This window comes from Uranotaenia lowii, chromosome 2 (genome assembly GCF_029784155.1).
Source record: "Uranotaenia lowii strain MFRU-FL chromosome 2, ASM2978415v1, whole genome shotgun sequence".
Taxonomy (NCBI): Eukaryota; Metazoa; Arthropoda; class Insecta; order Diptera; family Culicidae; genus Uranotaenia; species Uranotaenia lowii.
The window spans coordinates 261,138,693-261,156,392 of NC_073692.1; the positions used below are offsets into that span (position 1 = coordinate 261,138,693).

General features: G+C 34.7%; 1 protein-coding gene across 4 annotated transcripts in view; it reads right to left on the reverse strand.

Moving 5' to 3' along the window:
• Positions 1-4,523, reverse strand: part of LOC129746199 (gustatory receptor for sugar taste 43a) — a 29,557-nt gene extending 25,034 nt beyond the window's left edge. For 2 of the 4 annotated variants that reach the window (XM_055739750.1, XM_055739747.1), the window contains exons 1-2: positions 4,044-4,373; positions 3,794-3,848 (exon numbers count right to left, since the gene is read on the reverse strand). In XM_055739750.1, coding sequence (XP_055595725.1) covers positions 3,794-3,848; positions 4,044-4,200 — 212 coding nt within the window. In that variant the 5' untranslated portion in view covers positions 4,201-4,373. The other 2 variants (XM_055739748.1, XM_055739749.1) reach the window with 2 other exon arrangements.
• Positions 4,524-17,700: the final 13,177 nt, after the last annotated feature.

Consider the following 17,700-nt stretch of genomic DNA (forward strand, 5'->3'; position numbering starts at 1 on the left):
TTAAGCAGAATATTCGGCTCACCGAATAGTTGAGCCATGTATTCGGCCGAATAGGCCGAATACTTTTTTTTCAAATTTTATACACTAACAGACTTGTCAAATTTTTCAACTGAAGTTGGATAATTTCGAAAATATCCAAAAGTAATGTTGAAAAAGCTACAAAATCATCAAAAACTTATGGTTTCAGTAAAAGATCTAAGGTGTATCCGTGTATATTTCACTATAGATAGCTTTATACTTTGATTATCGGTTATTGCAGATTTTTTTCATATATCCAGGCTTGTCCATTAATAAATTCGAGAAAAGTCAAATCTGACCTGGATGGCCAGATATTAATTTTCCGTATTTTACCAGGGTTTATTCAAATTATTTGCTAAATCAAATAAATACTTAAATTTCTCTTTCAAAATTTTTAGACTTTGCGTTCCAAAACTATTTGTTAGTGTAAATTTGAATATAAGCATCAACTTTTCGTCTAGACTCGGCCATGTGGATTCGTTTGGTAGAAAATTAAAGAGGCTACATACAAAGAGGTGCAATCGGGAGCAATTTGATCCCTTCCAAAATAATAAGCTTGTAACCCTGCTGTGAGGCTGCCTTTGAAACTGCTTGGTTTTGCTCGATTGGAATGACACTGACAGAAAATCGAAAATTCCAATCGTAACATTTCGTTTCTTTGTTTACTAGAGGCTCGTCATAGAAAATATGGCATTCTTAAAGTTAAAGATCATCGTTTTTTTTGGCAAAGATTTTGAAGACAACTAGCTAATATTCTGATTCAATATAAAATAAGCCATTTTAAATAGCTTTGCACCTGTTTTGACATGTTTTGTCCCAGATTCCACTGAAACTCAATCTCTTTGGTGATAAACGTTCTAGAAGTGATAATTTATCTGATGTCCTTCTAACTATTGGTGATATTTTGATTATCGAAGAAAAGAAATAACTGATAATAAAACATCTGGTTGAAAATAACCGATTAAAAAACATAAGGAGTATTAAGATGGAAGGAGTAGAAGAAAAATGAAATTGTCACTTTTAATTTCTGTGAAAAACTCAATGGAATGTTCGACCAAATATTCGACCGTATATTCGGCCGAATATTCGTTTGGCCGAATAGTTGAAAAGGTCAATATTTGGTATTCGGCCGCTCGCCAAATACCACTATTCGGTACATCTCTAGTTTATGGTGTAATTTTCCCATAATTTCAAAACAAAGGTTTTTCATATGTAGCGGTTCAACTACTATAATCTTATATATAAAAATGGAGGCGTTTTCTTTGTAACAACATCACGTATGAATGGTCAGCCGGAATGAAGTGAAATTTGGTATCCGAGGGTTTTTTGGGTCAGAGATTGTTTGTATAATAGTTTCAAGAATCTCACTTTTTATGAAAGGGGGTCCCCATACAAAGTTATCTCTTCTTCACATCTTATATATAAAAATGGAGGCGTTTTATTTTGTAACAACATCACGTATGAATGGTCGGTCGGAATGAAGTGAAATTTGGTATCCGAGGGTTTTTTGGGTCAGAGATGGTTTGTATAATAGTTTCAAGAATCTCACTTTTTATGAAAGGGGGGTCCCCATACAAAGTTATCTCTTCTTCACATCTTATATATAAAAATGGAGGCGTTTTCTTTGTAACAACATCACGTATGAATGGTCGGTCGGAATGAAGTGAAATTTGGTATTCGAGGGCTTTTTGGGTCAGAGATGGTTTGTATAATAGTTTCAAGAAGCTCACTTTTTATGAAAGGGGGTCCCCATACAAAATGATCTCTTCACATCTTCTTATATATAAAAATGGAGGCATTTTTTTGTAACAACATCACGTATGAATGGTCGGTCGGAATGAAGTGAAATTTGGTATTCGAGGGTTTTTTGGGTCAGAGATGGTTTGTATAATAGTTTCAAGAAACTCACTTTTTATGAAAAGGGGGTTCCCATACAAAGTTATCTCTTCTTCACATCTTATATATAAAAATGGAGGCGTTTTATTTTGTAACAACATCACGTATGAATGGTCGGTCGGAATGAAGTGAAATTTGGTATCCGAGGGTTTTTTGGGTCAGAGATGGTTTGTATAATAGTTTCAAGAATCTCACTTTTTATGAAAGGGGGGTCCCGTACAAAATTCTCTCTTCACATCTTATATATAAAAATGGAGGCATTTTCTTTGTAACAACATCAATTATGAATTAAGTGAAATTTGGTAGGGTTTTTGGGTCAGAGATGGTTTGTATAATAGTTTCAAGGATTTCACTTTTTATGGAAGGTGGTTCCAATACAGATTTAACTTTATTTGTTACGATTTCCATAAGAATCCATTCGCGAGCACGATGCAGTTAAGGACGTGTAGATGAAATTAAACATTTATTACGATATATACTTTAAAAGGTAAAACGAAGTTTACCGGGTCAGCTAGTCATAACATAAATATGGACATATTGAATATTTCATATCATAAGGGATGAATACTCCGCGAGGATGATAATCCCGTAAAAAAGACAAAAACAGTTAAGTTTCATGATTCCGTCATTTGATATAGTTCCTAAATATTAACAGTCAGCCAACCTAACGAGATTTGCATCGAATGTTTTGCATTTTGAGGAAAACTTAATTGACCTATTACCTGGTCATTTTGCCAAGAATATAAGAGCTCATGCTAATTTATTTGGCAGGCGCTGATACCAAATACCTATTCTTTTTTTTTTCTTAACAGCTCCAGTTTTTTAGATTTAAGAGTAAATAATTGAAAAAAATCTCTACCTATTGACTACCTGGACGTGGCTGGCGCAGTTATGGATGTTTAAAGAGAGCATCAGTTTTGTTCATGGTGAATTTGTTTGGTGAAAAAGATGCAACGGCAACGAAAATTACGTATCTTTTTCAATGAATATGTAAAATTAACGGCGGTTCTTACTTTGATATCTCAGGTTTCATCACCTCACCTTCACCTTTGAAAATGTGACAAGTTTCCACGTAGAATGCACATTTTTATTTTATGTTTTAAGATTGATAATTGGAAAATGAATGGACAGACCAGGAACACCATGTAAATAACATAATAATAAACACTCGACCGAAAATTTTAATTTTTCGAAAATTATCTAAAAAGACGTAAACTCTTAAAAGGGTATTTTCTTGAAAGCAGCTTTTATGCACTCATACCCTTTTGATTCAAAAGTGGTAGAAATTTTGACATTTTGAAAATTATACCATGCAAAAATGTTTTCAAGATCTTGGGGCGTTGTATTTTTTTTACAAAACTGTTTCTATTTCAGCCGTATGTGATAGAAATATTGCTATTTTTGCATCACAGCATGCGAAAATACAACACGTGTTGTAAAAAAAACTTGTAGTCCACAGATCTTGAAAATGTTTCTGCATGGGAAAATTTTCAAAATGTGCCGCAAGTATCAAAATTTCTACCACTTTTCCCAACACCAGTGAACTTGCTCTAAGTATGCAGAAAATTACATACATTCACACACAGTCTGACTCAGCTGTTTGGTTTGGTTAACATACTATTAAAAAATATTTAAAAAAAAAAAAAACAAACTCACCAAATAAAATTTAATAAAATAATAATCCTTATAAACGTTTTTAAGCGAAATTATCCAATCTGCATTTATTATGTATATTGATATTCCTTGAAATTATTTCATTTGTAAACTTAAAAAAATTCAAAAACATATATACTATTGTAGATTTTAGTTTAGTACGTCTATCGTATGCTAAAGCTAGAAGATCTTTCTATTTTTAGACTATTTCCATTTTCCAACTTACCGTATCGGCTTTTCCGAATTTATGTCAACGAAGATTCCTTTGAATGTTAATCCAGCTGGTGTATCGAAACGGGAAAAGAGTATCCGAAAAAAGGACAAAAACAGAATGGCAGGTGAAGACAGCATGTGAATGAATGAAGCACACAGAAAAAAACCACACCATCATTGAGTTTTATGGCTTTTCGATAACAGCGACATCATCGGTCTAGTGCCGTACCGAAGAGCTGAGCGTAGTGAAAAAAAATATCTACCTAAACAGAACACGACACACAGGCTGTAAATCACCAGGACCAGATTTCGCTTGTAATCCACAATTTGTCCTTTCGAAGTTTTCTTCACAACATACGGAGCAAGGCCGAAGATGCGACTCACAAAAAATACCACTTTGGTCGATTCAGATAACTCCATTGTGCTCTAAGCTTCAGGAGGATTTTGCAACAGCGTACGGCAGCATGCAGAAAAAAATATCGATACAAAAATGCTAATGTAATATGAGTGGCAAAAAACTGCAAGCTTCATCAATTGGCAATTAATTGAAGAATCTACGGCATCGATTCACACCAAATGCTCCCCACTGTATTCCAATCGTACCCCTTAATCTGCTCTCCATGGATGAAATTTCAGCACAGCATCTAATGGAGCAAAACGATAATCTCTGGTCGTACAGCTTGAAAACGAATAGGATAGCATTTTATGTATTTTTTCTGCTCCGCAATGTCTTTAAATATCCACTTTCAACTGCTCGGAGATATTTACTCACATTGCGCTTTTATATCTACCATTTGGCTCCTATCGAGCGCCATCGAGGATGAATTAATTTCCTTTCCATTTTCCACTCCAGCAATATTTGCTCTTTTGTCATACACATTCCTCCGTTTCTGAAGCTGAGCTTTTTCCGGAAAAACAACATCATATATCAGACAGTCGACTAAGTGTGTACTTCTAATCGGATGGTTGTGAAATGTTATCAAGGTACGCTTTAATAAAATAAAGTCTCATACTTAACCCGCATAGGGTTATCCTATTTGTGAATTAAAGGTAATCACCGTTACATTTTAAACGGTTTTTACTTATTGAGTTTTTTGGGTGAGTGAGTCATTCACCGAAATTCTCAGATACTAAATTTGTAACGTTGTGCTCCAGTGAATTTTGAGATATAGAATGCTGAATTTCTGTGTTTCTTGATTTAGATTTCTTCGCGGTCCAAAACTAAACAACATCGCGGTCCTTAATGTGTTAAGGCCAAACAACAATTAAAATCGAAAGATGGACAATACCTACCTACCTAAGGGTCCGGCGCCGATTGACCGACGCATAGGGCTGAGATAAAAGATCTCCACTGCTGGCGATCCGGAGCCAGCGTCTTCACTTGCTGCCAGCCAAGGTTCTCATCAACTGCAACTGTGCGGATTTCAGCGGCTAGACTACGCCGCCACGAGCTTCTGGGCCTGCCTCTTCTTCGGTGCCCATCTGGATTCCAGTCAAGCGCCTCTCTGCAAATCTCGTTTTCATCTCTTCGCAGCGTGTGCCCAATCCATCTTCACTTACGTTCCCTAATCTCGATTTCTAGCGCCCTTTGATGACCCCGGCGATGAAGTTCAACGTTTGAGATCCAGTTGCCAGGCCACCAAGCGCGGATGATGTTCCGCAGGCAGCGATTCACAAAAACTTGCAGTTTTCGCGTCGTCACCGCATATGTGCACCAAGTTTCACGCCCGTACAGCAATACGGATTTGACGTTTGAGCTGAAGATTCGGATCTCAGTTCGTAGAGAGATCTGGCGTGACCGCCAGATGTTTCGGAGACTCACAAACGCAAATCGAGCTTTTCTGATCCGGGTTTCAATGTCCTTCTTGGTACCACCATCAGGCGTAATCTGGCTATTTACCAAGATACTGGAAACACTCCACTGTCTCAACCTGTTGTCCAGCTACCACGAAATTGGAACGATTTTCTGTGTTGATTTCCATCGACTTGGTCTTTCCGACATTGATTTTGAGACCTGCTGCCTTGTGCCGTTGTACAGATCAACGTTATGCCTCGCCAGTTACCGCACTCTGTTAGGTCTTCTTTCTTCGGGACCTTTACGAGGATACCCTGCATCCAGTCGGCTGGGAATGTTGCAGTATCCCAAATGTCAGCGAAAAGACGGTGCAACATTTGAGCTGACAAGGCAGGGTCGGCTTTGAGCACTTCAGCAGGAATGCAATCGATTCCAGGCGCTTTGTTGGATTTCATGTCCTTGATTGCCGCTTCTATTTCAGCCAGCGAGGGCGCTTCCGAGTTGACGCCTTTTATGCGACTTATTGTGGGCGCCTCGAGCTGTGGGTTCTGTTGGCCATTGCTATTTGTAACTCGGAAGAGTTGTTCAAAATGCTCAGTCCAACGCGTGAGCTGATCTGTTCGATCTATCAGCAGCTGACCTGCTCGGTCTTTCAACGGCATTCTTGCATTAGTTCTTGCACCGAGATCCTTGCGAGATATATCATGCATATAATAATTGTATATCTCCAATAGCGGCGGCTCTTTCTCCCTCTTCGGCTAGGGAGTTTGTCCAGGCTCTCTTGTCTCGTCTAGAAGCTCGTTCAACTGCCTTTTCCAGCTCCGCATATCGTAAGCGGGCGGCTGCTTTGGCTGACCCGGTACATGCCTGCTCAATTTCGACTTTCGCCTTTCTCCGATCATCGATCATCCTCCAGGTTTCATCCGACATCCATTCACTTCGTCTTCCACAAACTTTACCGAGAGTACCATGGCTCGTCGTGATAAAGGCATTCTTGAGTTCACACCACTATTCTTCGACTGTTCCGTCTGTCGGCAACTCCGAGGCTCGGGATTCTAGCTGTTCAACGTATGCCCTTTTCACCTCTGGATTCTCCAACCGGCGGACGTCGCATTGACACCCGACTTTCTCCGCACGCCGTTGGACACGTGCAACTCTCAGTCGTATCTCGCCAAGGACGAGGTGATGGTCAGATGCAATGTCTGCGCTTCGTTTGTTGCGGACATCAAGAAGGCTCCTTCTCCATTTTCGGCTGATGCAGATGTAGTCAATTCGATTTTCTGTTCGGCCATCTCGGGGTAAGATGGACAATGATGCTACATAAATTTAGGGGCTGAGTCTTATAACAATTAATAAAACTTTAACTACAATAACAAATGAAATTTTGCCTTCATTCAATGTCCTAGGCCCTCGCATTATTCCCCTTTGATTTTTTCCTTCAAACTTTACCATTTGATTGGGTTTCTAAATATGTAGCCTTTTGTCCTAAACTGGCTTACCCTTGGAAAATGTCTCTTTTTCTTTTAAATAAAAAAATTACCTCAAAATACTTGATGTAACACCAAAACTATACATTTACTAAGGAAAAAAGTTGAACTACAATCAATACTGATGTTATGAAATCGCTTGGTACATCTTTGTACCTGAAAATGATCACATTTTCATATGTGATGAAAGAAATTAGAGAAACATGAACTATCAAAGAACGGAAGAACATAAGCCGTAAATATCATGAAAATTTCGAAAAAGATACAACGGCTCACCGACAGGACTTGAACCTGCAATCTCCGCTTCGGTACAACGGCGCGTTAGCCAATTCCACCACGGTGAACGTGATGGAACCGGCGAACACGAGCAATCGAGCTCTGCCGATCAACTGATATTTACGGCTTATGTTCTTCCGTTCTTTGATAGTTCATGTTTCTCTAATTTCTTTCATCACATATGAAAATGTGATCATTTTCAGGTACAAAGATGTACCAAGCGATTTCATAACATCAGTATTGATTTCAACAGAGCAACACCTCCCTGTGTAACTGGTCTGCTCGGAACCTTGAGCGGCACTGATTACTTCTTCATCTGACCGTAAGTTGCGGCAAACCCGAAGCAATCGACCATGTGCTCGCTCGGCTAAAATCCCGAGTCGATGGGTGGGGTTAGAGAAACAAGAGAGATCAATAGAGGGAAAGATCACAAGCGGGATATACATGATGTTTCGATAGAAGGTCCAGCAGTTGATCGGCAGAGCTCGATTGCTCGTGTTCGCCGGTTCCATCACGTTCACCGTGGTGGAATTGGCTAACGCGCCGTTATACCGAAGCGGAGATTGCAGGTTCAAGTCCTGTCGGTGAGCCGTTGTATCTTTTTCGAAATTTTCATGATATTTACGGCTTATGTTCTTCCGTTCTTTGATAGTTCATGTTTCTCTAATTTCTTTCATCACATATGAAAATGTGATCATTGAACTACAAATAAAACAAAAAGTTGAACAACAAATAAATCAAATGTCGTTTGGAATCAACAGCTCGAAATTGATTATCAACCCTTTGGCCCTGAGCGTCTCATATGAAATAAAGTTATAACTCGTGTGGTATTTTACCAAATTTGATAAACGTGTTTGATCCAGTTTCTCTAGAAGGGGCAGCGTTGTTGGAATTTTTGGCCGAAAATCGACTAGTCCTGGTCTGTCCATTCAATTTTTACTTATCAAACGGAAGAAATTGAAGAAAAATGTGCATTCTAAGTGGAAACATTTTCAAAGGTGACGGGAAGTATTAGAGAAACATGAGATATCAAAGGAAGGAAGAACATGAGCCGTAAATATGATTAATTTTGAAAAAAGACACAACGGCTCAGCGACAGGACTTAAACCCGCAATTCCCGCTTCAAGTCATGTTGGTAAGTCGTTGTATCTTATTCAAGAAATTGATTACATTTACGGCTTATGTTCTTTCTTTCTTTGATATCTCATGTTTCTCTAATACTTCCCATCACTTTTCAAAATGTGATATTATTTTAGGTACGAAGATGTACCAAAACGATCTCAAAACATTAGATTTGATTGGAAATTTGTCATTTTCCGATTTCGTTGATCGTTCGTTGAATTGCATCAATTTTAAATAGTCATATGACTTTGTTATACGGGTTTTACTTATTGAGTTTTTTCGGTGAGTAAATCACTCACCGAAATACTCAATAAGTAAAAACCGTATATTATCCTATTTGTTATGAGCCTGATAAAGAAAACCTTTATGAGAAAAAAAAATCAAATATAGTGAATTAGGTAAAACTTGTACAAAACAAAATAATTTCCATGTCCAGAATTTCTGTACTTCTGTACTTGTTTAAGTTTTTTTTAATATTATAATATTCTGAACGATACTAAATGCTTCATGCTATACCAACACTGTTTGTGTAAAAATGATTTTCGAACAACCATCCAATTTTTTTAAATAAATATTTTTATAATTCAGTTAGGTGTCTGGGGTAACATGCACAAAACTCAAATCAAAGAAACGCATTGTAAATCTCGTTTAGATGTGCTGGAATATGAACGTTTTGCATCACGCGTTTGTAAATATTGAAATTTCATTCATTCAAACATTTATTTTTATGATTTGAGCTTGTAGAATTTTTCGTAGTATTATTTAACCCCTAAATGTATGCAACGTCTGTATTGCCAGAAAAATGTGGAAATTAGCTTTTGCAGATCAAAAAATTACTGCAATTGGCTTTTTCATGCGTAATGGTGTTTAAGGCATCGCAAATATATTAAAAACTAAAAATTTTCATACGTCTTCATAAAACTTTCCATTAAAAACAAAGTTTGTTGCAAGTTACCCCGTTTTCTAAGAAGGGTGAAAATCGCATGTTTTTAGAAAATTACAAATAACTAAAGAAACCAATAATTTTTCTAGCTACGCCAATTTGATGTTCCATCATCCTTAAAACTTTTGATGCATAAGGGGTAGGATTAACTGTGACCAGGCCCGTGCGAAGGACCCGTCTATAGGAGGGGGGGGAGGGTTTTCGAATTTTAAATTCAGCTAGAAACAATCACAATACCAAAAATGCACAACAAATATGCAAATTGATTTCTAAAACCATTTTTTTTAAGAATTTTAAACAAGTATCATTCTCATATTTTTTAAAGTAAAAACGACTGTAGTAAAAAACAGTCGTTTTTAATGAGAAAGTTCGAGTCTGAAAGCCGTTAAAATCCTTAAAAAAAATCAATTTAAACATTCGCTTCATAGTGAAAGCACGAAGCATATACTAATTTGCTTCATATCCAATTAAAACTAAGCTTTACAGCTGCTACTTCAAATCATTTTTCAAACTTTGCAAAAATTATTTAAAAAAAATATAATCGATTCAAGAAAGGTGATTTAAAATAGTAAAAACAGTAAAATATTTTTAATTTTTTTGAGTTGGGATGAATAAACCCATTGGGCTTAAATTCCCGGGAAAAAAAATATTTTTTTTGAGGGAGTTTTTTAGTTCAAAATATTAACCTCTGTATATTTTGTCATCGTCTTCGGGAGTATTGGGTCCTAGGATAAAATGTAGAAATTCATATAAAAAAAATAGATTTATAGGCTTCCAAGAAGATTATTTTTTCAAAACAAAAAAATCAGGATTAAAAACCAAGACAAACTTATCAAAAATATTACAAAAAAATTAAAATTCTGACTTGAACAATATCGGTAAAACTAAAAATCGAATCTTAAAATTCAGTAAATCTATTTGTAGATTGAAAACAACATATGTAAATTGAAAAGATAAGTTTATAAACAATTCAGAAGGAATTTTTTCAATAAATCATCATGGAATATTAAAAACTTATTTAAATAATTAAATTATTTACTCAAGGAAACAGCATTATGAAGCCTTTGATTTAATTTTTTTAATATTTTAATGTTCTTATATTTTATCTTTTGTCCGATTTGTCTGTCACTTCTAGTTTTTGTGATATGATGTTTATGGTTTTTAAAATGAAGTTGTGTTGAATTTTGACTGAGGTCAATCAATGATAACTGATGAACTTACAAATCTACGTGAAATAAAAAAAAACTGATCCCAAGTAATACTTATGTGGTGAATATAATGAAAAATGATCTTACATTTAAATTCTACAGATTTAAAAAATTTAAAACCATCATAACTGGTATAATTGACATAACTGAAGCTTGAAAAAAAAATATTTCATTCAACAAATTTTTAAATCTTGCAAAACGATTTGATATTAGCTTTAAAAGATATCTTAAATTAAATTAGGTTGAACACTTTTGTAAAAGTCGTTAAAATTCCCGTATATTTCAAAATGGGGTAATGGAAACTAGCTGAATTGATCTATTACTTTTTTCGAAGAGAAAAAAATACTTGCGATCTTGAATAAAGTTGATAATAAGTTTAAAAGCTTTATTTTAAATTTTGAGGGTTTTGCCAAAAATGAAGAAATTTCTTAAATCATATTTATCTCTCTTAAACATTTCATCAGAAATAGAAGCTGATAAAAAAACAATTTGAATGTTTGAATTCAAGGCAGCTAAATAAATAAGTTCTAAAATTACTTTCACCTAGAAAAAATATGATTTATGTGGTCTTGTGTAATTTATCAAAACATATGAATATGAAGTTTGAAAAGAATTGAAGAAATGAGAAGAACAGAAACGAAAAACTTACAAGAGCCTGGTTTCTTAAATAATATTATATTTTAGCATAAAATTTGTGATGACATAAACGATTTTTTAATAATCAAAGATATCTATATATATATAAAAATGAATGTTTGTCTGTCTGTCTGTTCCCTATAGACTCGGAAACTACTGAACCGATCATCGTCAAAATTGGCATCTGAGGGTTTTTGAGGCCGGGGATGGTTTCTGTAATAGTCAAAACTCCATCCGACTTAAGGAAGGAGAGGCTTCCATACAAAATTTGTAGTTTTTCGAAACAAATTAAAGTCATGACATCCATTTTCTTGAGATTTTTTTTCCTTTGGGCGGTTTGTTTTTCGTCTCTATGGTAGAGGCGTCGCGAGCCAACGTCGCCAAAGGAAAGTAACCCAGGCATAGCATACTGATCAGTAGGAATATTTTGGCGCGTATTTCTCAACCAAGCATATTTTCTTTGAGGTGTTTGTTTTTCGTCTCCATGGACGAGCAAACGTCGTCGCAAGAGGATAGTAACCAAAGCACACTGTTCATTGATTGCTGGAAAATTTAACAATAAGGCGCCTGTTTCTCAAACACGTGGGGCGATATGCAACCTAGATGTGTTTTTTTCTTGCTTATTTGATTTGTACACAGCACGTGGTAATAAATGACGCCTAGATGTGACACGGATTGGTATTTTATCAATCGAATCAAAACCAATTGAAAGATTTGCAAAAATACTTCCATATTTAGTTCGTGTTAATGTAGGTAGCATTCGACTTTTCATTCAAGGAACATTAGAACATGTTTAAACGTTCAACTTTTTCCGTTAAAAAAAATTAAAAATTATGTTTTCTTCTAGAAATTGTTACTTCGGCCCAAATAAACAACTGAAACGAATTTAGAAATAAAAATGGGAGCTTTTTATTTTAAATAATTCTGAAAAAACCATCGTACTTTTTGCTTACATACCAATTCAAGTACGTACTTAACATGAAAAGTGTTTTTGTGTTACATGGCTGCATAAAATAAACTTTTGATCCGCTTCGTTTTTGAAAAGCGAGACTTTAGAACTGATATTCAACTGGACGCAAAAATTTTAAGTGAACACACGGTGGGGCAAGGGCAAACGTCGAACTTTTAACAAATTCATCTTCAAAATGATTCAATAAGATTCAATGGAAAGACCAGAAGGGGTATTCCGAATGTTGAAACTGCAGCGGATATTGAAAATTCTTAAATGTCTTTGTAAATGAAGGTCATTTGCTTTGAACAGCATTCGTTAAAAGTGGAATAACAAACATAAATTTATATTGCAGGAATACTGCAGATATATCAGTGAAATTTGATAGAACAAAAAACAGGAATTCGTATTAAATCCATTTTAAAGCCATTACTCTGACGCATCTGTAAATAAGCTTTGCATTGACACTTGCCCCAATATACGGGACAAATGTAAACTTAGAAATTTGTTTTTGCCTACATTTTTGAATATTTGACTTTCAAAGAGAAAATAAAAAAACGCTGAGAACTTATTTAGTGATGCAACTGATTTTTTTTTTTTTAAATATTTATATGTTTACCGTAGTAAATTTATTTAAAAAAAAAAGAAATTTGCACTGTATTTAATACATAACTAATTTAATATATTTTTCATTACCATGATAAGTGCTGTTTGGGTATCGAGCCTGTTAAATTTGCCTACCTTCTTCAAGCAGTGGGAGACAAAATTGAAAAAGATGGGAGAGCTCCCAAAAAGTTTTTTTTTGGGTACAGAGTACAAATTTCAGATCTTGAAAAACGAGTTTAGAGTTCAAGTTTCAGTAAATAATATATACCATCGTTGAATTGCAATTCAGAACTGCAGCTGCAGCTCTCATTTCAAAGTTGTTGGTTCTGAAGTATGATGAGGTTTGATTTAAAAATATGCTCTCTAAAATCTAAATTTGAATAAATTTTTACAAATTACATTTATTTCCGGAAGGTGTAGCAAAGCACAACGGGTCAGCTAGTTAGTAATAAATTAATGAATACTAGGTTTTAGATTTTTTGTTCTAATTCTATTGACCATTGATCACCTGTCACATGGCTTATAACTTGTTGGTTTGTGAAATTATAATTCGATGCATTTAAAATGGTTGGTTTCAAATTCTGAGCATATTTTGTTACACTTCTCAATAAAAACCTATTCTTAAGTTTTTGTGTGTCAAGATTTGACTTCAATACAAGAGGTTTATTGAATTGCAACTCTAAACTTACAATAAAAAAAGACAAGTTCCTATTTGTGAAGGTCATATATTGTCGTAAAATGAAATGTCTTTGGCCTAGAGTGATCTAGGAAAAACTTCCGCCGGGGCGAGCCAATTTACTGACATGTTTGCTCAAACCTATTTTTGAACACCTTTTTTATCTGAAAATTTTACTTGGAAATAATCTCCATGGGGGGGGGGGGAGTTAAACCCCTAAACCCACAAACCCCCTTCCCCCCCCCGCCCGACCCCCCCGTTCGCACAGCCTTGACTGTCACCATAAGTTTTTTAGAAGCCATTGCACAGTGGTGCAGAACATCGATCTAGCTGTACGAAATTAATAGCGCCTAGGGGTGAAGAGATAGATATCTGATGTCTTCAGCAACATTGTTCAGTTTTACATGGAGCATATTCGAATATCAAATTTTTTGCCGAGGGGTCCAACGATAGCGGGATAAAAATGCTAACTTTTTTGTTTTTCAAATTAGAGCTTTGCTGTCTTCGACAAAGTTGTTTATCTGATTATCATAAGTTTGTTGAATATGTCAAAGTCCTATCACATCCCCCTGAGGAGTGAAAGAAAACGGCAACACTTTTTTAATAAATTAAATGTTTTCAACGTTTTTTCTATAAGTAAAATAGGTAATTTTTATATAAAAAGTGTATTTTCAATCATTCAAATCTCTACTAGTTCCACCGATTTCCCCGCTAATTTCAAATGGAAATGGTTCCGCTTATCATCAAAAATAGTCACAAAAAAGGAGGTGTTGCGAAAATGTGCACTTTTTTATGGATGAACCTTCCAAAATTTCCAATAAAAGACACTGAATGCTTTCTATAGAGCTTCAGCAACTTCTAAACCCATCATAATGTATGAGACAATTGTAGATCGCGGCTTGATACAACTTTGTTTCAAAGACAGCGAACCATTTTATTCAATCTACTACATGTCAGGTTCAAAAAACTGTTTTTTCAAGATTTTTTTTTTACTTTGATTGTAACTCCTCAGGGGGATGTGATAGGACTTTGACATATTCAACCAACTTATGTATTTTGATCAGATAAATAACTTTGTCCAAAACAGCAAAGCTCTAATTTGAAAAACAAAAAAGTTAGCATTTTTATCTCGCTATCGTTGGACCCCTCGGCAAAAAATTTGATATTAGAACATGTAAAACTGAACAATGTTGCTGAAGACATCAAATGTCTATCTCTTTACCCCTGGGCGCTATTAATTTCGTACAGCTAGATTGATGTTCTGCACCACTGTGCATTAAAGCTAAAAATTGTTGCATGTTGCCCCAGATGATGCTGAGCATTCACTGGACGAAAAGATTCAAATTTAGTATCTTTGAGCCACCGAAAGTGTTGTGTTCAGTTTTGTAGAGTTATATGATTTATTTTACATTATTTGAGTTTGTTCCGAACAGCCTAAGCAATTGATAAAACAGCATTTGTAAATATTATGAAGGTATTTTGTATCCTTTATGATCACGAAAACTCGTTAAAACCGTCAAAATAGAAACTAATCAATGTTGTCCCAAAGCATCAGCACGAGAATAGTTATATCTTTTTTTGAAGTCATAGTACATTCCTCAAAATTTGTGGAATGTTAAGTTGGCCTTAATTTTGTGAAAATTTCATGAAAAAATATCAACCCAGACAGAAATGGCAGCTGGTCAAAGTTGGAAACGAGTGCGCCGCAATTTCCACTTCAGTACAACAGCGCGTTTACAGAATTTCTGTGTATGTATATTTTGAAGAATAACTTTACTCTCAAACTCATGGTACTCAAGCTTAAATACTAGGAATCAAACTTGAGAATTGATCATGTTCATCAAGAGCTCTGAACTGCACATTATAATTTAATAAAAAACGTTCGAATAACAAAAAACAGTATTTTTTATTATCATTCCAACTTGAAAATTGAAAACATCCTAACCACCCTACCTAGCTCAGAACACCACACATGGGGCGCAATTTTCCATTCAGGTGTAAAATGAGTGATTTGTTTACGTTGTTTTCATCGATCTGGCTAATCTCTGGATTTAGATGCATATAGATAACAATATGCGCACATAATAATTGGCAGCTCTATACACATGAGTCTGCTTTTGTCACACTCATTTGGAAGATGTTTTGAAGTAGGTTGGTAAGTACCGTCAAACGGGGCATCATGCAGCAGCGGGGTTTTAGATGCAACATTTGTATACCACAACACTTATTAAATTTTTATTTCAATATAATGTAATAAAGCTATCAAATAATGATAACAAAATGATGGTGACATAGTTTCTCACATCGTGAGATAGTTTTCAAAAGTTAATGTAAACAACTGTTGGTGTAAAAAAAGTTTCCGGATAATCACTAAATTTTTTTTAAAAAAATATTTTTTTTAATTCAATTACCAGTCTAGGCAAATGCAAATCAAAGATAATCCTTTTAAATCTCGTTTCCATATGCTAGAATATGATTGCTTTGGATCACGCGTTCGTGAATTTCAAAATTGCATCCATCAAAAAATTACTTTATATGATTCCAGCTATTACCAATTTTTGAAGCATTTTTTACCCCTAAATGTATGCAGTTCCCTTATGCTTGTTCTTTATAAACATTGTTCACAGAAAAAATGTAATATTCAATTCGAACAAAACTAAAAATTACTGCAACTCATGCGTTATGACTTCACAAATACACAAAAAAAACTTTAAATTTTCAAACGTTTTCATTTGATTTTTCATTAAAAACAAAAATGTTTGCAACTTATTCCTTTTTCTTAGTAGGGTGAAAATCGCATTTTTTTGTAAAATCAAAAATAACTGATGAAACCAATAATTTCTCTGACTACGTCAACTTGATGTCCCATCAATCTTAAACCTTTTGATGTAATAATCGTTATCTGTGGGTATAATGTTTTTAGAAACCAATGAAGTTGAAAAGTTTTGCATGTTGCCCCAGTTGACGGTACCTACATGTTGAATTCAAAACGATCAAAAACATCATTTGGATCTCGAAACGTAAAGTTTCAGAGCTAAACACATATATTTTCAATATCCAAATACAAAAGAAAATAACTGAATATTAGGTATATACATTGCGGAAGTCGAAAAAAGAAATTTCAATGTCCTATAAAAATTCTTCATTACTAATTTATCATTATCGGTTGGAATTGAATGTAATTGAACAAATCGGCAATTATTTTTTCATTAAAATTTCTTGATCACCATTGAAATAAAGTTATGAAATTGTTGAATTTTTTTTCAAAGAATTTTTCAAATAACCAACTGTGGTCTGTAAAACCAAGCACTTTTATTATTTTAACACTAAACATACCGACACTTTGTATATACCTATTCATACCGCGAGCGGTCAAATGACGGCAAACACCGTTTTCGCTGAAACTCCATTGTTCCTCAACCGATTTCTACCAAATTTATAGTTTTGAATAGCTTATAATTCGACTCAAATATGTTTCTCAGACAATTTTCAGCTACAATCAATAACTTTAAAGTTATTTACAGTATAAGAAAAATTTTATGAAAAAACATGCTTCAGGACAAAGGTTGTAAATCAGTTATTAAGTGCTCAAAAAAAATTTCACTTAGTGCCTGAGAAAGCTGAAGTTAGAAGCTATATGTTGCACATATGGATTTTTTTTAAAAATTTTTCTAAGATCATGGCCACAAAAAATGTAAAAAAATTGTGTAAAACCCGTACTTTTCAATCCATCAACTGCCAAAGCTGTTCCTGTTACAGTAGAAAATTTTGAAAAAGTGAATTGAAAAGTAGACGTAATTTGTCACATTTTGGCATCTTTAGATTTTTAAAATACTAAATACATAATTTTTGACGGCTTTTCAAAGGTAGTTGTTTTGCGAACTTTTTATGAATCTGGATTTTCTGAGACAATCCCTACACCTAAATTCAGCTCTGCACTGGATTTTGAGTACGTTAACGTATAGTTTACGCAATAAAACTATATGCAAAAGAAAGCAAATTTCATGCCGGTTCTAGTGATGTAACTGCATTGGCGGTGCAATGCTTTACAAAAATATAATAAATATATTTCTGAAAGTAAAACCAGAAAATTTGAGCGAATGCTCGTTTATTTTTTCGTTTCCTTTCACCCGTCTTCGTGTGCAAAATAGCTTTGAGATATTACCACCCACTGCGCCCGTCTGCCAAGCAAGAATTTGTGCTGACTTCTCAAAATTCAGCA